General features: G+C 49.0%; 1 protein-coding gene and 1 pseudogene across 2 annotated transcripts in view; both read right to left on the bottom strand.

Moving 5' to 3' along the window:
* Positions 1–317: 317 nt before the first annotated feature.
* Positions 318–4,192, bottom strand: LOC309628854 (polyadenylate-binding protein 4 pseudogene; annotated as a pseudogene). Its single transcript has one exon. The product of its transcript is annotated as a polyadenylate-binding protein 4 pseudogene (transcript).
* A 6,885-nt stretch (positions 4,193–11,077) lies between these two features.
* The window catches only part of PADI2 (peptidyl arginine deiminase 2), a 50,513-nt gene continuing 42,335 nt past the window's right edge, over positions 11,078–19,255 (bottom strand). The window contains exons 14-16 of the mRNA XM_082402915.1: positions 17,583–17,668; positions 14,853–14,981; positions 11,078–14,187 (exon numbers count right to left, since the gene is read on the bottom strand). Of these exons, the coding sequence (XP_082259041.1) occupies positions 13,954–14,187; positions 14,853–14,981; positions 17,583–17,668 (449 nt within the window). The 3' untranslated portion in view covers positions 11,078–13,953. The remainder of the gene's footprint in view (positions 14,188–14,852; positions 14,982–17,582; positions 17,669–19,255) is intronic.

Raw genomic sequence — 19,255 nt, 5'->3', positions numbered from 1 at the left:
GAGACTACTCTTCCTTTACTTATTTTCAGTAACTTCTCCATCTTGTCTTCGTCTTGCTAACCCGTTTGTTTCCCTGTAGTTAGCATTAGAGACCTTTTAGGATACGTCAAGAGGGTTGGGTGCTTTTGCAGGGACCAGAGTGAAGGAAGGAGTGAGCCTGGGTGGGCAGGAATGGTGGAGGAAAGGGATGGTGGTGATCACAGCCCAGGCCTCCACCTGGTCCAGCCCTCTGATCTATGGGGGGTGGGGGGAGGTGGGGAGGTGGAAGGAGGGGGAAAGCAGGACACCCTTACAGAGAGGCTGGGGGCTGAGTCATGGTAGGAGACAAAGTTAGACAGAAGGGGCTCCTTCCTTCCCTTCAGCTGTGGAAAGAGTCCCTTCTGTGGATCAGTGTGAGCAGGTCCACCACCACTGTGAGATTTGCAAACATCTGGGCTCCTCCAAGTATATCCCAGCTCTCTGCCTGGGGTATTTTGCTTCCAGGGAGCAGAGTAATTCGGCACCGTGGGGCTCTAGGGAGAAGAGGAGGTGAAAACTGTCTCCCAGAATTGGAATAGACATAGTTGGTAAATCAAAATGCTTTTGGGCTGCCTGGCCCCGATTTCCTCCAGCCCCTGCCCCAGCCCTGCCTGTGCTTGCTCTCAGAGAAGCCCTTCTCCCTCTGCTAGATCACTCCGTCGTCATCTTTACTATTGTTCAAGATGCCAGTGACAGTGATAATGGGGCTGTTGCTGCTACTGCCTCTGCTGGTAGTAGCTGCCACATTTGGAAGACTTACTGCGTACCAGGCCCTCTGCAGAGCAGTTTGGGTGCATTTTCTCTCTCTGATCATTACAGCAACTTCACGAGGTAGGGGTTTTTGTCCTTTACAGTTGAAGCAACTGAGCCTCAGAGAGGGTCAACAATTCACCCTAAGTCACACAGCTAGGAGGTGAGCATCTTCTGTTAGGGGGATGGCTGGGCTATGGACATGCCCCCAAGGCCCATGGGAACACAGTGGTTGCAGCCCCTCTGGTTTACCTGCAGAGGGCGCCCCTGCCTCGCAGAACTGCCCAGGGCTCCCTACCAGCCCTTTCCAACCTGCCCTTAGAAAGGGCTTACTTATCTAAACCTTCTCCCTTCCACCCTCACTATATAATTAGACTTCTCAAAATATTCTGTCTGAGTGGGATGGGGACAATCATATGCTACAGACCTCTCCAATTTCATGAGCAGTCTCTATGAACTCCCGGAGCAAAAAGTCACAAGCCACCCCCATTCCAGATGGGGCTGCGTTTCACACAGCTGAAGTCAGCTCAGCTGCTGGGACTTAGCAAGTGGCCTGAGGCCTTCTGGGGACTGCCACGTTGGTGGACCCTATAGCACCACACACACACAAACAAATTAGAGCTCACCCACACTGCTAACCTCTGTCTCGCTCTCATCTGCCTGCCACATCACCAGCATACTCTCAAATTAGCAGTTAATTTGGTCCTCTCATGTGTGTGGGTGTGTGCTTTTTAAACACAGTATGTGATAAAACTCCCTTTCCAGCTGAATCTGAATTTTGAACACCCCTTTGTATCAGAGACAGAACAATGTAAATGAAATGCAAAAAGGGAATGGTGGTTAAATTTCATTTGTAATGGCTAGATATCGACTCAGTGAAAGCAAAAGAAGTCAGAGGGATGCAGAATATTAAAAGCAAGTTGACTTTCCAGAGAGGCAGGGAGATGGAATGGTTAAGTATGCAGTCCTTTGGGAGGTTCAGATCCTGTTATATCAGCCATTTATTTTTATTTATTTATTTATTTATTATGGAGATTTTTTTCTTTATTGAGAAACTTAAGACTTGGGTACGTCAAATAAAACCAATTTTTGGGGGGAAAAAAATCAAAACTCACAATAGAAAAAAAAAGTTAACATTGTCTGGGCCATATCAGAACCCAGAGAATATATTCTTTTAATTGAAAAATTCTAGGCACGTCATAATTGACCTTTTGATACAAAATGACCTATTAAATTTGCAATTTGTGGTTCTTGGTGTTGAGGTCCATAGGACAAGCTAGGAAGTCTTCAAACCTTGAGCTGAATTCCATGAGGGCTTATTTGGCTTGTGAATCGTTTTGTCCTTGTCTAAGAGGTAGCAGCAGCGACAGCGCCCACCTTCTGGGCACCTTCTTTCTTGGCATGATGAGCCTGTAGGACCGCCACAGCTTCCTCCACGTGGGAGCGGAGAGACTCGGGGACTCCAGCATGTGCAGCAGCTCCGAGCTGTCGATCTCCAGCAGCATCCCCGTAATCTTCCCGGCCAGGTTTGAGTGCATCGTCTGGATGAGCAGGAACAAACGTTCACCCAGCATCTGCTTCTGTTCCTGGGGGGGTGCTGCGGCCAGCATGGAGGCGGTCAGCGGCTCCTGCCCCTGCACATGGACCGCAGGCTGGGGTGCCTGCAGGGGCCGGATGGCAGGGTGAGGGCTGTGGACACCGGAGGCGTATTTGTAAGGTGCAACAGCCCGAGGAGCAGTGACAGCAACAGCAGCACGAAGCGCTAGGTTCTGCACAGCTGCGGAAACACCTCCAGACTGGCAGCTGTCAGTCGGCCCTTGCTGGGCGGCACCAGCCCCACCAAAGTCCATAGCCAAGCGGTCTGGGCACTCAGATCCGACTCTCTGAGTGGTAGTAGGGAGGCCGCGAGAGGCCAGAGCATTACCAGTTGGAGCCAGACGGCGAAGAGCTGGATGAGACCCAGACTGGCGTATAGCACTTGGCATTCCTTGGAAGCCTTGAGGTCTCCCCCCCTTGCTGCAGCGTGGATTAGGCCTCATCTGTGCTAACTGGTTAGGTAATACGGAGGTCTTCCCTGGGCCTGTGCAACTGCTGGCACAAAGTAGCCCCCAGCTGCTGGAACTGATTTAAGATGGCATTGGCGGGGACTGCTCTCATCCTGGCCACCCGCTGCATATACTGGTTGGTCAGCTGAGCCTTTCTCTCTTCCTTTCTCTGGGCCAGGGCGACATACAGTGGCTTGAAGCCCATGATGCGTCCGTTCATCTCCGTGACTGCTTTGGTTGCCTCTTCAGGGGATGAGAAGCAGACAAAGGCAAACCCTTTGCTTCTCCCATCCTCCAGCATCACCTTAGCACTGCTGATTGATCCAAAAGGAGAGAACTTTTTCCTTAACTTCTCATCATCGGTGGTGTTATCCAAGTTCTTAATGTAGAGATTCACCCCCTGATAGTGACTAATTCTCTCCTGTTTCAGCTGTTCAAATTTTCTCTTTAACTCGGCCTGCCGTTCCACTTTGTTCTGTGCATGGTCGATGAAAATGACTTTCCGACTGATTTCTTTTCCATTCATCTCTTCCACGGCCTTATTAGCATCCTTGTGTTTTTTGTAACTCACAAAGCCAAAGCCTTTGGATTTCCCACTAGGATCTCTCATCACCTTGACACTTAGAGTCTTACCAAACTGGCTGAATAGCTCTTTCAGACTCTCATCATCCACCTCTTCCCCAAAGTTTTTGATATAAACATTGGTGAATTCCTTGGCTTTGGCTCCAAGCTCAGCTTCCCACTCTTTTCGATACTTGAATCTGCCCACAAACACTCTGCGGTCATTGAGGAGTATGCCATTCATCCTCTCGATGACCTTGCCGGGAGCCTCCTGGGTCTCAAAGTGGACAAAGGCATAATTCTTAGAGCCGTTCTCATCACACACCGCCTTGCAGGACAATGTTTCCAAAAGCAGAAAAAGTATCATACAGTGCCTTGTTATCTATATGTCCAGGGTTCTTGATGAAGGTATTTCCCACACCAACTTTTCTCAAAGAGGGATCCCTCTGAGCCCACATGATATGGATTGGCTTTACCTTAATCACATCAAAGCTCGTGGTATCCAAGGCCCGCTCCGCAAAAGCTGTCTGCTGGAAGTTGATGTGGGCATAACCCAGGGAGTGGCGGGTGGGCATAACCCAGGGAGTGGCGGGTGAGCATATCGCGGCAGACCCAGATGGACAGCACAGGTCCCGCAGGACTGAACTTTTCGTTCAGCATGGCCTCGGTGACGTCCGAGTACAGGTCACCCACGTACAGGGAGGCCATGGGGTAGCTGCTGGCCGCAGCGTTCATCTCCCCACCACCCTGAGCCCCGCCAGGAGGACTTCTTAGAGGGACCACACAGGACAAAGGGGGCTCCCCTCCGAGCCGTGGCCGGTGCCGCGGCTCACAGGTGGCAGTGACGCTCAGAGAAGCTGGAGTCGGCTCCGAGGGGAGGGCCGGAGAGGAGTCCGGGGACGGCTCGGACGAGACTGCCAAACCGCAGACGAAAGGCTCTCAAAAACAGGGCTTCCCTGGTGGCGCAGTGGTTGAGAATCTGCTTGTCAATGCAGGGCACACGGGTTCGAGCCCTGGTCTGGGAGGGTCCCACATGCCGCGGAGCAGCTGGGCCTGTGAGCCACACCTACTGATCCTGCGCGTCTAGAACCTGTGCTCCGCAGCAAGAGAGGCCCTGATAGTGAGAGGCCCGCGCACCGCAATGAAGAGGGGCCCCCGCTCTCTGCAACTAGAGAAAGCCCTCGCGCAGAAACGAAGACCCAACACAGCCAAAAATAAATAAATAAATACAATTCAAAAGGCTCTCAAAAACAATATGGCCCTCCCTGGGAGTTTGTAATTTTCAGCTGCCCTGGTCTGGAAGCTCCCAATTTCAAAAAGTGAAAAAAATTAAAACGGGGACTGTCCTCCAAATTACAAAAATTCTTCCAGAGGTAACCCCGTGGTGCCCACGGTGGCCTCCGGAACGTGCGTTTCTCTATAAATATAGGCCTCGGGCTCCCGGCGGTTTAAGATTACAGCAGCCCGGGTAAGAGGGAAACCAAATACTTGTCGGTGCCCACTGGGCAAGCGCGGGGCGGCTGGAGCGCGCAGCCGCCTGCCACGCCGGGCGGGAGAATGGCTGCGCGGACACGTGGAGCGCGGAGGCCGGCGCGCTGGGGGCGAGGGCGGCAGGCACGGGGCTGCCACGCTGCGCGGCGGGGCGGCGGGCGGAGGCGCTTGAACACGGCCACGCGAGCGGCTCACCACTGCACCGACGGACGGGGACCGACGGACGCCTTGGTGCGGCGGCGGCAGGCAGGCCGGAAGCGTGCAAAAGTGACTGCCCCGCGGGTCCTCCGAGGAGGATTCGCTCTTTTTTTCCCTTTCTTTCTTTTCTTTTAAGATTAAAACAAATTTTTTATTTATTTATTTTTGGCTGTGGTGGGTCTTCGTAGCTGCGCGCGGGCTTCTCTGGTTGCGATGCGTGGGCTTCCCATTGCGGTGGCTTCTCTTGTTGTGGAGCACGGGCTCTAGGTGCACGGGCTTCAGTAGTTGTGGCACATGGGCTCAGTAGTTGTGGCGCACGGGCTTAGTTGCTCTGCGGCATGTGGGATCTTCCCGGACCAGGGCTCGAACCCGTGTCCCCTGCATTGAAAGGCGGATTCTTAACCACTGTGCCACCAGGGAAGTCCTTTTTTTAAAGGTTTTAAAGCGTTTCTGGGTTGTTGTTTTTTTTAATCCTTCCCTCTTTTTTTTCTTCAGGCTGCTAGGCCCGAAAGCGGCTGAGGCTGCGGCGACCCGGGGCGGAGAGAGGACAGCCATTTATTACGTGACCTTCAGCAAGTTACTTAACCTCTCTGTGCCTTAGTTTCCTATTGTGTAAACTGGGGGAAAAAATCATAGTCACCTTACAGGGAGGAGGAGAAAATGAATTAGTATCTGTAACGAGCTATCAATTTTCAACTGGTGGTGGGAAGCCCAGCTGGGGGGAGAAAAAAGGTAAAAGAGAACTGTGAATTATTAGGAGGAAGAGATTATGCTAATCAGGATGGAAAGACTTCAGCATAAATAAGATGTCAAGGGTTTCAGGCAGCTTTAAAAACTTATTTAAAAGTACATATGTAATTAAATTCTCACTGTGTAAAAATTTCAAGCAACACAAATAAATTTAAAATCCCCTCGGTCACGCTTCTTTCCCCAGAGGTGATTACTATTGTCAGTTTCATGGGATTTCTCCCATACCTTTTTCTTTGCATGTGTATACACATATATGTTTCTACAGAAATCCATGGCTTTGCTTGACTTTTTTTTTTTTTATACCAACCTCAAGTGCTCTGTCTTGGAGCTCTTTCCATGTCAGTACACATAGATCTATTTCATCTTACATGCTGCAAAATATATAAATGGGATGTACCATGGTTTGATCATTCCTCAGGTAGTTTTTTTCTTTTAAATTTTATGTTATGTGTATTTTTAAAAAATATTTTATTTATTTACTTATTTATTTAGTTGCGGCAGGCGGGCTCCTTAGTTGTGGCATGCGAACTCTTAGTTGCACATGCATGTGGGATCTAGTTCCCTGGCCAGGGATCAAACCTGGGCTCTCTGTATTGGGAGCACGGAGTCTTAACCACTGCGCCACCAGGGAAATCCCTCCTCAGGTAGTTTCTTTATAGCAACAAAGAAATATATGTTACTGTCCTCTTTCTAAAATACAGGATTGGTCATGTGACTGCAGCAGCCCAAACTTTCAGGGGGTTCCCATTGCTCAAAACCTAGTATTTCCAGTATGACTTCAGTCCATATCTTTGCCATTCTCTATGATCGTCATTTCTCAAGCTTGTCATATACATACACCCCTTTGTATCCTTGCTCAGCTTGGCAGTCTTTCCTCCCTTCTCTGCCCGGTCATGCGTTCCTGCATTCATTCAGCAGTCTAGCCCAGATGAACACCAAGGCCACCCTTGGTCACTCTCCTAGTTGGAAATAATTGTGTGTATGTGCGTGCACGCGTGTGCGCGCGTGCATGTATGATTCCACAGCTGTTGTGCCTTATTCATTCCTCCCTTCAGCAAATATTTATCAAGTGTCTATTCCATCTGTTTGCCTCTTTGTTCTCCTGTCTCCCTGACTCTCTCAGTTCCTTGAGGGATGAGATCATGTCTCAGACACAGGGTTTTCAGGGAGAAGAGACTTCCTGGTTTGCTCAGCATGGTTCCAGTTTTCATCTGTTAAACTGGTAGAATTATTAGTAGTGCCCCCTCTCATTCTGGTTTAGATGAAAAATTATATGATCACTCTAGTTTTACACACAATAGATGCTTACAGTAATATTAACAAAAAAGAATGAATGGGTGGATGATTGAGTATGATTTACATTTCCTGATTTTGAGATGCCATCTGACTCCGAGCGGAAGACTTGAGAGCATATTCTGTATTATGTAGAAGTTATTTCACTTTGGGCTCTATTGCCTTTGAAGGGTTTATAGGAATTCTATAATCTCCAGACACTTGCTTGCAGGTAGCAGGTGTTCTCGTTATAAGATTCGAAATAGTTCATCTAGTATGCTAAAAAATGACAAGTGCAGAGGCAACATTTATGAAGAAAAGAATGATGACTCATTGAACTTGGGTTAGAAAGTTGTTCCTAAGATGAGGTAGTCAAGAGCAGGGGTTCAGCGGGTGAGCTCTGGAATCAGACCACTTGGGTACAAATCCAGGTTCTGCTGCTTCCTGCTGTGTAAACTGGAGCAAGTCACTTCCTCTCTGAGCCTCAGTTTCCTCATCTATAAAGTGGGGATAATTCTCATAGCTTTGTTGTGAGAATTAGATGAGATGATGAATGTAAACTATTAGGCTGAACCATATGAAATCATCTCTATTTGACCCTTGTGACCTTTAAAAATGGCATTTCATATAGTTCAACCTGGCAGGTGCCTGGCAGGTAGTCAGTGTTTGAGAAATGGTGGCTATTATTTATTACCTCATCTGATTGGACTATTTCTGCTTCCATTGCCTAGCTGAACAGGCGTTTCATTGTTTTATTCAAAACATATTTGCTGAGCACTGACTATGTGCCAGGAATTGCCATCGGAGGAAAACAAATCAGTCCTTTTAAAGGTATCTTTTAATACTTCAGTGGCAGAGAAGCGTGTGAGTAGGGCCCTAGAATGCCGGTCAGAGACTGTCCTTAAAGGGTCATCATGGGGTTTACCCATGACTGTGATAAAGTGGGCCTTAGCTTGCAGACCGTGAGGGGCTGAGGCAAAAGCAAACTGAACTGGGTAGTTTGCTTAGAGACTAGCTGGAGACCAGGCCTTTGCTTTCTCAGAAATCAGGGCTGAACCAGAGCCCAGCTGGCTGGGGGGTGAGGCATAGGTAAAAAACCAGATTGCCACATCAGCCAGGCTTGAGACAAGGCTGCGGAGTTGAGCTTTCTGCCTGGACATGTCTTTTTCTGGTAGTCCAGCCAGAGGAAAGATTCCACATGCTGCCATTTGGTGTCACCGCACTATATTGAGTTACCAATAACATTGTCGTCAGTCCCCTGGAGCTGATGCCACTTGGGCAAGGATCCTGGATAAGTCCCACTGGGCAGGCAGAGTTCATCCCTGGCTGCTCTTTTGTTTAGGGGGGAGGGATCCCACTCCCACAGGCTTTTGGCTATGTCAGGGTCTGGATCAGATCCTATCTGGAATGAAGGGGCTGAGATAATGGGGACCCCAACTCCCCTCACCTGGGAACCAAAGACATCTTACATTAAAATGCAGAATCAAGTTGTATCCCAGGGAATGATGAGGGAAAAGAGGCTAGAGGTGAGGGAGTTACGTTTTCCCTTTCCATGGGGCTGGTGGGGATTCACTTCCTAAAGTGGGCAGAGGGGACTTGGCCAAAGGCACTCCCCTTGCCAAGAGAGAGCTCAGTACTGGTAATGTGGCAGCAGCCACGGTTCAGGCAAGAGGACCTTCTGAAGGGACAAGGCTCTGTACACCAGGGCCAGGGAGGGCCGATGTCTATCTTCTGTCTCTCTCTCTGGTATTATAACAATCAACTTTTAGGAATTCCCTGGCAGTCCAGTGGATAGGACTACTCTGCACTTTCACTGCTGAGGGCGCGGGTTCGATCACTGGTTGGGGAACTAAGATCCCGCAAGCTATGTGGTGCAGCCAAAAACAAAAACAAAAAAACCCACAATCAACTTTTGTTAGCATTGCAGTTGGCCTAGCTGGATTCTGGGAATTTAAGGAATGTACCTATTTCTGTAACTGGGACTCAGCCTGGTAGAGAGGATTCTACAACTGCGCCTTCCAATATGGTAGCCGCCTGTGGCTATCGAACACTTAAAATGTGGCTAGTCTTAAGAGAGATGTGATATAAGTATAAAACATATCAGCTTTCAAAGACTTACTACCAAAAAAGAGAACGTGAAATATTTCATTAATATTTTAAAATTTTGGTTACCTGTTGAAATGATAATTTGGATATACTGCAATAAAGAAGACATTATTAAATTAACTTCACCTGTTTTTCACTTTTTAAAATGTGGCTACCAGGAAATTTAAATTACATCTGGGGCTTGCATTTTATTTCTTTTCTTTTCTTTTTTTTTTAAGGGGATGGGGAGCTCTCTGGGAACTCCTGTTTTGTTTTATAAGTTTATTTATTTATTTATTTATTTATGGCTGTGTTGGGTCTTCATTGCTGTGCACGGGCTTTCTCTAGTTGCGGCGAGCAGGGACTACTCTTCATTGCGGTGCGCTGGCTTCTCATTGCGGTGGCTTCTCTTATTGCGGAGCATGGGCTCTAGGCGTGTGGGCTTCAGTAGTTGTGGCACGCGGGCTCAGTAGTTGTGGCGCACGGGGTTTGTTGCTCCACGGCATGTGGGATCTTCCTGGACCAGGGCTTGAACCTGTGTCCCCTGCACTGGCCGGCGGGTTCTTAACCACTGTGCCACCAGGGAAGCCCCTTGCATTGTATTTCTATTGGAAGGTGCTGTTCTAGACGTCTCAGGGTGACTTCCAGCAATCCTGAGGTGAGTGAGTGGCCAAGATGTGAAAACACCAGCAGGATGGGTTTAACACACCAGCATCCCTTGGGGAGTCTCAGAAATAGGTGTGTCAGGAAAACCCCATAGAAGATTGGCTTGGACCACATTAGTTGGGTATAAAAGGGAAGAATGACCTCAGAGGGCTGGACCCATGGGCTAAGTCCAGGAATAAGAGAACTAGTGATTTTCATTTTGCAGTGGCCTTTGAAAATGGCTGCGTCAGAACATCTGTCCAGAAACCCAAGATGGGGCTGAGGGGTAAGAACCCCCCAGGTGCATTCCAAAGTGCTTGGAAGTGGCTTCTAGGTGTAGCAACCAACTAGGTGGTTCTATTTTAGAGCCTCAGGGGTTTGTTCACAAAGACCTTGTTAGATCGTGGCTATGTTGTATGGATTTTATACCATGGGTCAAATCATAAATACCCACGTGCAACAATTCCATATTACGAGAACATGATATTACTCAGAGCAGTGGACACAGTCGGTGCTCTGCCCAGATCCTTTTCTGGCCCATTCCCCAGCTCTTGTGACTCTGCTGCTAAAAACTACAGCTGTGGGGAATTCCCTGGTGGTCCAGTGGTTAGGACTCTGCACTATCACTGCCGCCAAGGGCGCGGGTTCAATCTTTGATCAGGGAACTAAGATCCTGCAAGCCATATGGTGTGGCAAAAACCAAAACAAGAAACAAAACTACAGCTGGATGATTGCCCGTAGGCTACGGGTGCCCCCTTGCCTGTTCAGAGAGCCAAAGTCCCCATAGCTAACGACCGACTCGTGTACGTACACGAAACTCGGCCTCCAGATGGAACAACTGAGCTGCCACTTATGCTCTAGAGCTCTCCTGTGACCAGGCTGAGGCTACATCTGAAATCACACTCTTGGCTTCTTCCCATTCCTGGTCCTGTTCCCTCCACTCCCTGGTTTCTCCTGGAGGCTCTTCCTTAATAAGTCACTTGTTCCCAAATGCTCACCTCGGGGTCTGCTTTTGGGGAGCCCCACCAGAAACACTGTCAGACTTTATTGTGGGTGTTGGTCTTGACCTTGGGTGGCAGCCATTTAATACACACCTACTGAAGGCATGTGGGATTCCAAACCCTTGAGATACCCTTGCTGAGAGCCCTGACCCTGTATGCAGAAGGGCAGGGGCTGGAGGACCAGGAGAGGGCCCGCGTATGGCCTACCTCCTTCCAGGCCGTGGCCGTGAAGCAACCATGAACATCACACCAACAGCCACATGACTTCCCCTCTGACCATTTATTTTCTTGCTGTTTACTCAGGTTCTTCCCCAAACATCTTTTGATCTCCAGCATGGCGTCTCGTCCAGAAAGCTGAAACTGTGCCCCGCTTCCTGCCATCTTCATGATAACCCCTGCTCTCTTATATAAAATATTTCAAAATAAAGATTGAAACAGGAACTTAGCTGAGTTTTGCAGCACAGAAGTGTATTCTAGGTCTACATTTATAGAAAGTGGTGGGTGGGGAAGAGTGATGAGTCCAGGGGGGCTGGGGGAGATGTCCACGCCAAGGGTAGTCACACGAGTGGGCAAGCAAGATGGGAATGAGTGAGTCCTGGGGGCTCCAGAATCATCACAAGTTACTGACTTATTGATGGGGAGAGCCTTAGAAAAATCTAGAAACACACACTGTTTCCACCTGGGAAGCACTCACTTCCCTTTAAGGCAGACTAGAAAAAAATGAAAGAAAGCCCCAAAACCCACATTAACCAAACACACACACACACACACAAACACACACACACACACACACACACACACACCCCAAAGTCTAAGTCTCCAGATAAACATCCACAAATAGGCACTTGGTGTCTTCAGCTCTGGGGTTGGAGAGATCTGGGGCTTTGGCCCCCAAAGGCAGGAGCCACTGTCCCCAAATGGGGGGACAACAGCTTCTGAAGGCACTGGGGTCTGATCTGTTAGGTGGTACTGGCCCAGCTGGATGGGAAGGAGGCCTGTTTAAAGAAGACCCAACCCCCTCATTTCACTGAGATAGTGACCTCCTGGAAGCTCTGTGTCCTGTGCATTTCCTGAATACAGCGAATTGGTATTTCTAAAGAGCACATCACTGAAAGCGCAAATGCTGGCCATTTAAGTGTGGGCATCTCAGGTTGGGAACTGACCGGCTCCATGAGGCAGGGGCCAGATGCAGTTTGCTACTAAGCACTGTGTCCTCGGGGCCCACCACTGTGCCTGGCACTTAGAAGGCATACAATATATGTTTGTTGAATGAGTGAATAATCCAAGAAGAAAATCCCATTCTCCAAGAATACAAATTTACAACCTTTTCATTGGTTATATATCAGTTCCTCTCTAACCCTCAAAGTGGAATTATAATTCACTTATTCTCCTGAATCAGCTGGCCTTAAAGGAATTTTTTTTAGCTGAAACTGAGTCTTTTCAGTTGGAGCCAGAGAATGAATCTGATTATGTCCAAATTAGAGGGTCTTCAGCAAATGCACTGAGAAACTTCAATGGGCTCATCAATCCGTCTCTAAGGCCAGCAGCTGGCCCAGAACTGGCTGTTCAGGCTGGAGGTTAGGACAGGGTCTTTATGTGTTGGATCTGAGGTCTGGAGAGGAGGGGCAGGTCTTTAATTGTGTCCTGGGGGAAGGTCTGAGCCTGGCTGGTGGGGAGGAAGTCCTTGTCTAGCTGTCTGGAGAGATGGCATTGGAACAGGAAGTGGAGGCTGTGAGAGGAGGGAGGTCAGGGACTGGCCAGAGAATCAAGAACCCAGCAAGAGAAGATGGATATGGCTCACCCTGGGGCATCTTTATACAGTGAACTCTCAGGCCACAAGGATGCTGGTGTGGGGAGAAACCCCCAAGCATCTGGGAGAGCCTGGGTCCATGAGAAAGAAGAAGCATAAGAATCTTGTAAACAGAGAAGGCTGCTCTGATAAAATCCACTTCCAGGGAAGGTTCTAAGCTCAATTACTGGCCCCTCAGGGAATCTAAGTCTAAGGAGGCTGGCCAACGGTGTCTACACTGCAGAGGGAAAGCCAAGGGGATCTGACGGAGGCTGTTAAGCAATGAATAATTGGGGGTGTCCAGGTGGCCAAGGGAGGTGAATTTCAAAGGATGATGACAGTTCAAGGTACACCTGGGGTTCCAGAATCCCTTTCCATGCCATCTACCTTGACCCACAAGGCATGGCTACAGGGACAACAGATCATCCCAGAACCTCCTTCCCTTCTCCCCTCATTCAATTTTGTACAAGAGACTAAAGATTCTTTGGGGAAGGGTTTGGGTAAAGCGGTTTTTGTTTTGCTTTGTTTTTCACGTCAGGGCTATACAGACACTGGCCAAATGTCCAGCTATTTTCAGGAAGGACAGCATGGAGGCTCAGGGGGTGACTTCGTGGACCCTGAGGCCCTTCGGAGGGGGAGGGAAGGCAAGGCGCAGATATCTCAAATCCCCTCCCACTGCCTGAAGGCCCCTCAATGGCGGCCTCCAGTGCACGTCAGGAAGGGGGATCCTCTGGGGGTGCGAAGAGTCTGGAGAACTCAGGGAAGGAGGGAGGTGCCCAGGCCCCTATCGTGTGAGCCCTGACAGTCAGATTTTCTCCTTCTCCTGATACGAGTGCCTGACTCAGCTTTGCTTCCTGAGCAGCCCCTTCAAACACGGCGATCTTGAGTAAACACGTTGCCAGCCACACAACTGGGTGAAGAGCCAGGCCGCCTCCCCCCACCGAGGCTCCTTTCTTTTAGAGATCTTGATTGCTTTTGATAACTGACCATTTGGGCCACCTGCCTTTTTTCCTCTTTCCTCGCTTTAAATTCCCACTCTTACGCTTTAAATTCACCAAAAAAGAGTGAGCCCTCGAAATCCTAGGCCCTCACCCTCAACTCCCATAAAAGCAGAACCCCAGTTCCGTGGGTTCTCTCTCTCTCTCCCCATGACCTCACTGTGTGGCCCCAGGTGTGCCAGGTCCTGTAAGTAAAAATCAAACGAAAAGTAATAAACGTTTCCCCCCAAGTTTCCTGATAGTTATTGCTGAAGGGCATTTTGCAATCATAATAAAAACCACAAGCGTTGGTCCAGCCTCAACACTGGTTGTTGATGGGCTGTGACAAGCACACAACAGCCCCCTGCAGGTCAGGGTAACATGTGCCACCACTTGAAGGTGAAGGGCTTCCTGCGCACGTTGGTGCCGCAGTGCACCTCCCCCAGAAATTTGTGATAGGCGGAGATGTCATCCACGAAGGTGCAGCAGAGGCCCAGGGGCTCCAGCAGGGAGCGCACATGTGTCTCCAGGCAGCACACCTCCTCAACCTGGGGCCCGAATGGCTTGGGGATGCCCAGGTCCTTGTTGAGCACAATCATGTTCACCTGCAACAGGGAGGCGGGGGCCACAGCTCCGTTTAGTGAGCACCTACTACGCCCCACCCTGTTCTAAGCTCACTGAACCCTCCCAACAACCATATGAAGTAGGGATTGTGATTATCCCCATTTTACAGATGAGGAACTGAGGCTCGGGGGGGGCTAAGCAACTCATACGTGGAAAAGAGCTGACTGGAAAACCAGGCAATCCACCCCGTATTATGTGTATGTCCATGCATGTGCATGCGGCTATATATGTACGCATCAGCGTGTGCATTGCACGCATGCGTGTATGTGTGTTTTCATGTGTGTGTACGTGTGTATATATGTATCTATGTGTGTGTGTATGTGTGTTCTAACCTCCTTCTGTCACATAGAAGACTCTCCTCTATGATAACAAGAATCCCTCCTGTCTATAAAGGGCTTTTTAATTTACAAAACACTCTCCAATCTGTTAAAGGATCCCCCAAGACCCCAGGGGGCAGCTAGAATAAGGATATCACCCCAGAAGGGAATGAAGCCCAGAGAGGGTGAGTGCCTGGGGTGGGTGGGAGGCCACACAGCAACTCAGCCAGGACCGGGCCTCCTGATCGGACAGCCTCAGCTGAGGGGTCCCTCTGGATCTGGCTGCCCCTGACTAGCCTGGATGAGGTTTGGGGTCCAGAGCGCCTCACCATGTTTGGGAAGAAGGCTCTGGCCTGGCGGCTCTCGTCCATCTTGAAGAGGGCAGGCAGGTCGATGATGTCCTGCTCCGTCAGCCCCAGCTCCTTCTTGAGGATGTCGCGGTTCCAGTCCAAGCAGCGCTGGGCAACGGGGAAGAAGGGAGGGCAGGCGAGTGAGGGGACACCCCTGCCATCTTTGTCAACCTCACCCCTGCCTGCAGGGGACCCAGCATTTCAGGGAGAGTGTCAACCTCACCCCGGCACTCCAGCACGCGCCGACCTCTCTGGCGCCCCTCCCACCAGTAATGGTAGTAATAAAGAGAACGATATACACTACCAAATGTAAAATAGATAACTAGTGGGAAGCAGCCGCATAGCACAGGGAGATCAGCTCGGTGCTTTGTGACCACCTAGAGGGGTGGGATGGGGAGGGTGGGAGGGAGGGAGATGCATGAGGGAAGAGAAATGGGAACATATTGTATATGTATAACTGATTCACTTTGTTATAAAGCAGAAGCTAACACACCATTGTAAGGCAATTATACTTCAATAAAGATGTTTAAAAATAAATAAATAAATAAATAAATAAATAAATAAATAAATAAATAAATAAAAAGAGAACGAGAGAGAAGATTACAGAAATAATACTAGAAAATCACAGAAATAACACTAGTGAGGGCTCATTTACTGAGCACCACCTACTACAAGCCAGACCCTCTGCTAAGTGCTTGCTATGAAGTATCTCATTGAATCCTTAGGCTGTCCCGTGTGGTGAGAATAACAGTGACAATGATTTTGATTAATAATAATTAAAACTAATATGTACAAGAACCCTAAGTGTACTAAGTGCTTTACATACATTACTTATTTAAGCCTCAACCTCATGAGGTAGACACTATTATTAGCCCCTTATTAGAGACTCTACCCAAAATGTAGAGTCCTTAATGAGTTGCCCAAGGTCCAACTGCCGAAACGAGGGGACATGATTTGACCTGAGATCTACCCGATGACAAAAAAGGTCCACGGAGGGGAGTTACAATAAAGTCAACTTTCAAATAGCCAGTGAGGCATTATGTGAACTTTGGGAAACTCTGCAGTTGCTTCTACAGCATCCACTCCACTCCTCCCCCTGAAATGTAGCAGCCAGTTATTGGGTTGGGTTGACTACACCCTGCCCTCCTGGTGACAGCTAATTAGTGGACCCTTGCCCCTGCCTCTTTGCTCCAGTGATTGGTTCAAGGATGGGCAATAAACCAGGATTAAGGGACTCAGTATATGGAATTCCCCTGGCTACAATAATTGGTTCAGGTTGGCACAATCAGAGTGAAATGCAAAGCTTTTGTTTAATTGTTGGGGGCACAGACCTCCCTCTTTGTGGATGGTGTGCTGGATGGATGTGAGACCTTGAACTGTTGCAGCTATACTCCTGTCATGAGGGCACCTGTAGAGCCCAAGAAGTGCAGAGAAATGGAGCTGGAGCCCTGATCAACCTGTGCCTGAAATCCATACCACTGCTGGACTTTCTACTCATATGAGTCAATTAAGCCATTTAAAAAAATCAGTTTGAGTTTTTAAATTTAAACTTGATACTCTAAATGTGCCCATGCAGGGCTTCCTTGGTGGCACAGTGGTTGAGAATCCGCCTGCCAATTCAGGGGACATGGGTTCGAGCCCTGATCCGGGAAGATCCCCCATGCCACGGAGCAACTAAGCCCGTGCGCCACAACTACTGAGCCTGAGTGCCACAACTACTGAAGCCCGTGCACCTAGAGCCCGTGCTCCACAACAAGAGAAGCCACTGCATTGAGAAGCCCATGCACCACGACGAAGAGTAGCCCCTGCTCGCCGCAGCTAGAGAAAGCCCGCGTGCAGCAACAAAGACCCAAAGCAGCTAAATAAATAAATAAATAAATAAATAAATAAATAAATAAATATGCCCATGCAAATAAAGAGAGATCTAATTCAACTAAATATGACCCTTTTTGGACATATATACACTACCAAATGTAAAATAGATAGCTAGTGGGAAGCAGCCGCATAGCACAGGGAGATCAGCTCGGTGCTTTGTGACCACCTAGAGGGGTGGGCTGGGGAGGGTGGGAGGGAGGGAGATGCAAGAGGGAAGAGAAATGGGAACATATTGTATATGTATAACTGATTCACTTTGTTATAAAGCAGAAGCTAACACACCATTGTAAGGCAATTATACTTCAATAAAGATGTTAAAAAAAAAATATGACCCTTTTGACTGGTATCTACTTCTGGATACAATCTTTGAGATTTAGGGACTCAAAAGGTGGGATTCATCCATAGATAGAAAACTTCAGGGATCTCTGATCCCCTAAAACAAATAAAAATTCATGGTATGTGTTTACATATGAAATTTTCTGGAGAGCAGGTCTGTAGTTTTCATCATATTTTAATGAGTGTGGGTCTCCCCCAAATGCTGTGGGCTCTAGCCTTACAGAGCCCTTGGTTCTTTGGTACTGCCTGATAAACCTTCCTTCCCAGGTCTCCTGTCTGCTTCTAGCCTCCACTGACCCGCACATCCCAGCTTTGTCACCCCATTCAGCCTCCAGTTTAGAGGCGTAAACCAGGAGGGCTGGACCGAATGCTTGTTGAGGCCCTTCCCTCTGTCATGTGTCCTGAACCCTTGGCCATTTCCTATGGAAGCCCCGAGGATGTGACAGGCGCCATTGGTCATAGCCGCGTCCCTCCCACGGGCCCCTGCCCCGCCCTCACCTGGAAGTACTGGCTCTCCTGCACGAGGCTCTCATTGGACAGAATCTTGTTGATGGTGATTCGCTTGCTGCTCATCCCGCCCAAGCCTGCGGGGGTCAGAGGACAGGAGACAGTCTAGCTTTAGGTGTCCAGCCTGGGCGCTCCCCTTTGCCAAGGCCCCCAGCTTCTGGGCTAACTCTTAGGATGAGGGAGAGGGGCTGGGACAGGCTGGGGCACAGGAGGGCAACCCCTGGGGTAACTCCTTTCCCCAGGGTTGGCCATGTCACCTGGGCCAGGGAAGGGGTGGCAGCTGTCTTGTTCTCTCTCTGGCCAGAGGGTAGGGTGGCACAAGAAGCCTGCTTCTAAGGATGAGCAGCAGACCAGAGGGAGTGTGGCAGAAGCAGGATGCCAAGGGGTGTCACCCTTCCTGTTTTCCATACCTGCCTCATGCTTGGCCCTTGTCCTGGTCTATGCCTGCATCTGCCTCCTATTCCATCATGATGGCCCACGTGGCTTCTGGCTTGATTAGTGATACCTAATGCTCATGGAGCGCCTGCTATGTGGCAGGTAGTCTTCTAGATATTTACATGGATTAACTCAGTAATCCTCCCCACATTTCTATAAGGCAGCTTCCAGCATTAAAGATGAAGAAATGGAGGCACAGAGAAGTTACATGACTCGTCCAAGGTCTTACAGCTAGTGGCAGAGCCCGTAAGCAGACCAGGCAGTCTGATTCCAGAGCCTAAGCTATTAACTCTTTTTTTCCCTGCCTGATGCTGGTCCACTGTGTTTCCTAGTCTTGTAGCTTGTTAGTGGCAAAGAGATCGGTGCTGTTGCACCCTGTACCTGAGCTGTCTCCACACCACCCCTTGGACCTATTTGTACAAAGATAATAGTTCCTATATCCTTATGGGTAGCTTTGAGGGGTTAATATAGAAAGAAGCCTCCAGAAAGTCAAGACTCATGCCTGCCAATCTAAAAAAAATTTCCTATCAGTAGGAATTAAAAAATGACAGTGGTCTTAAGTTGGTCTTGTCCATCCCAGACACCAGTCACTATCAGGAATACTGCCTTTAGACATGGAGGGTGGTAATGTATGTAAGTATCCACCAGCCTTAGGGATGCAGACTTCTGGGAGCAGGTGGATTAGAGATGCCAACCTGAAAAGTGTCAAAAGGGAATGTAGGAAGAACACATAAGAAATTGTCATGGCCTCTCTAACCTGGCTCACTGTCTGCACCTGATCAGCTTTGTCTCTTTCCATGATTAATTTAAGAGCAAAGCTCATCCCAGTCTGTCTATCCCAGTTATGTGGATGTCTAAATTAAGCAGATGATTTCTCACTCCGGGACTGACGGTGATGATGTCTGACTGTACGTCACGTCTGTCGACTCCCACTTTTCTTCCTTCCCCTCAAGTGCATTATGTATATTCTTCTCTATCTCCCTTCCGAAAACACAAGATCCTTGAACACAGATTGCGTGTCAATTTTGAACCATTTAACTCTCCTTGGGGTCTGGTGCCATTTGAAGTATACACTAGGTCCCGAAGAAGCGCTATGCACTGTTGATGATCATAAGGGGCAGCGGGCAGCTCGATGGTCCCGTGGGCCACAGCGAGGGTCACAGAGGCCAGGGCTGCTTCCCACCACGGTGACCTCACAGCCCTGGAGCGGGCCGGATGTCCAGGAAGTG

Source organism: Balaenoptera borealis (genome assembly GCF_965194805.1).
Source record: "Balaenoptera borealis genome assembly, chromosome: 1".
In the NCBI taxonomy this organism is placed as follows: domain Eukaryota; kingdom Metazoa; phylum Chordata; class Mammalia; order Artiodactyla; family Balaenopteridae; genus Balaenoptera; species Balaenoptera borealis.
This window is presented reverse-complemented; position numbering and strand designations above follow the sequence as displayed.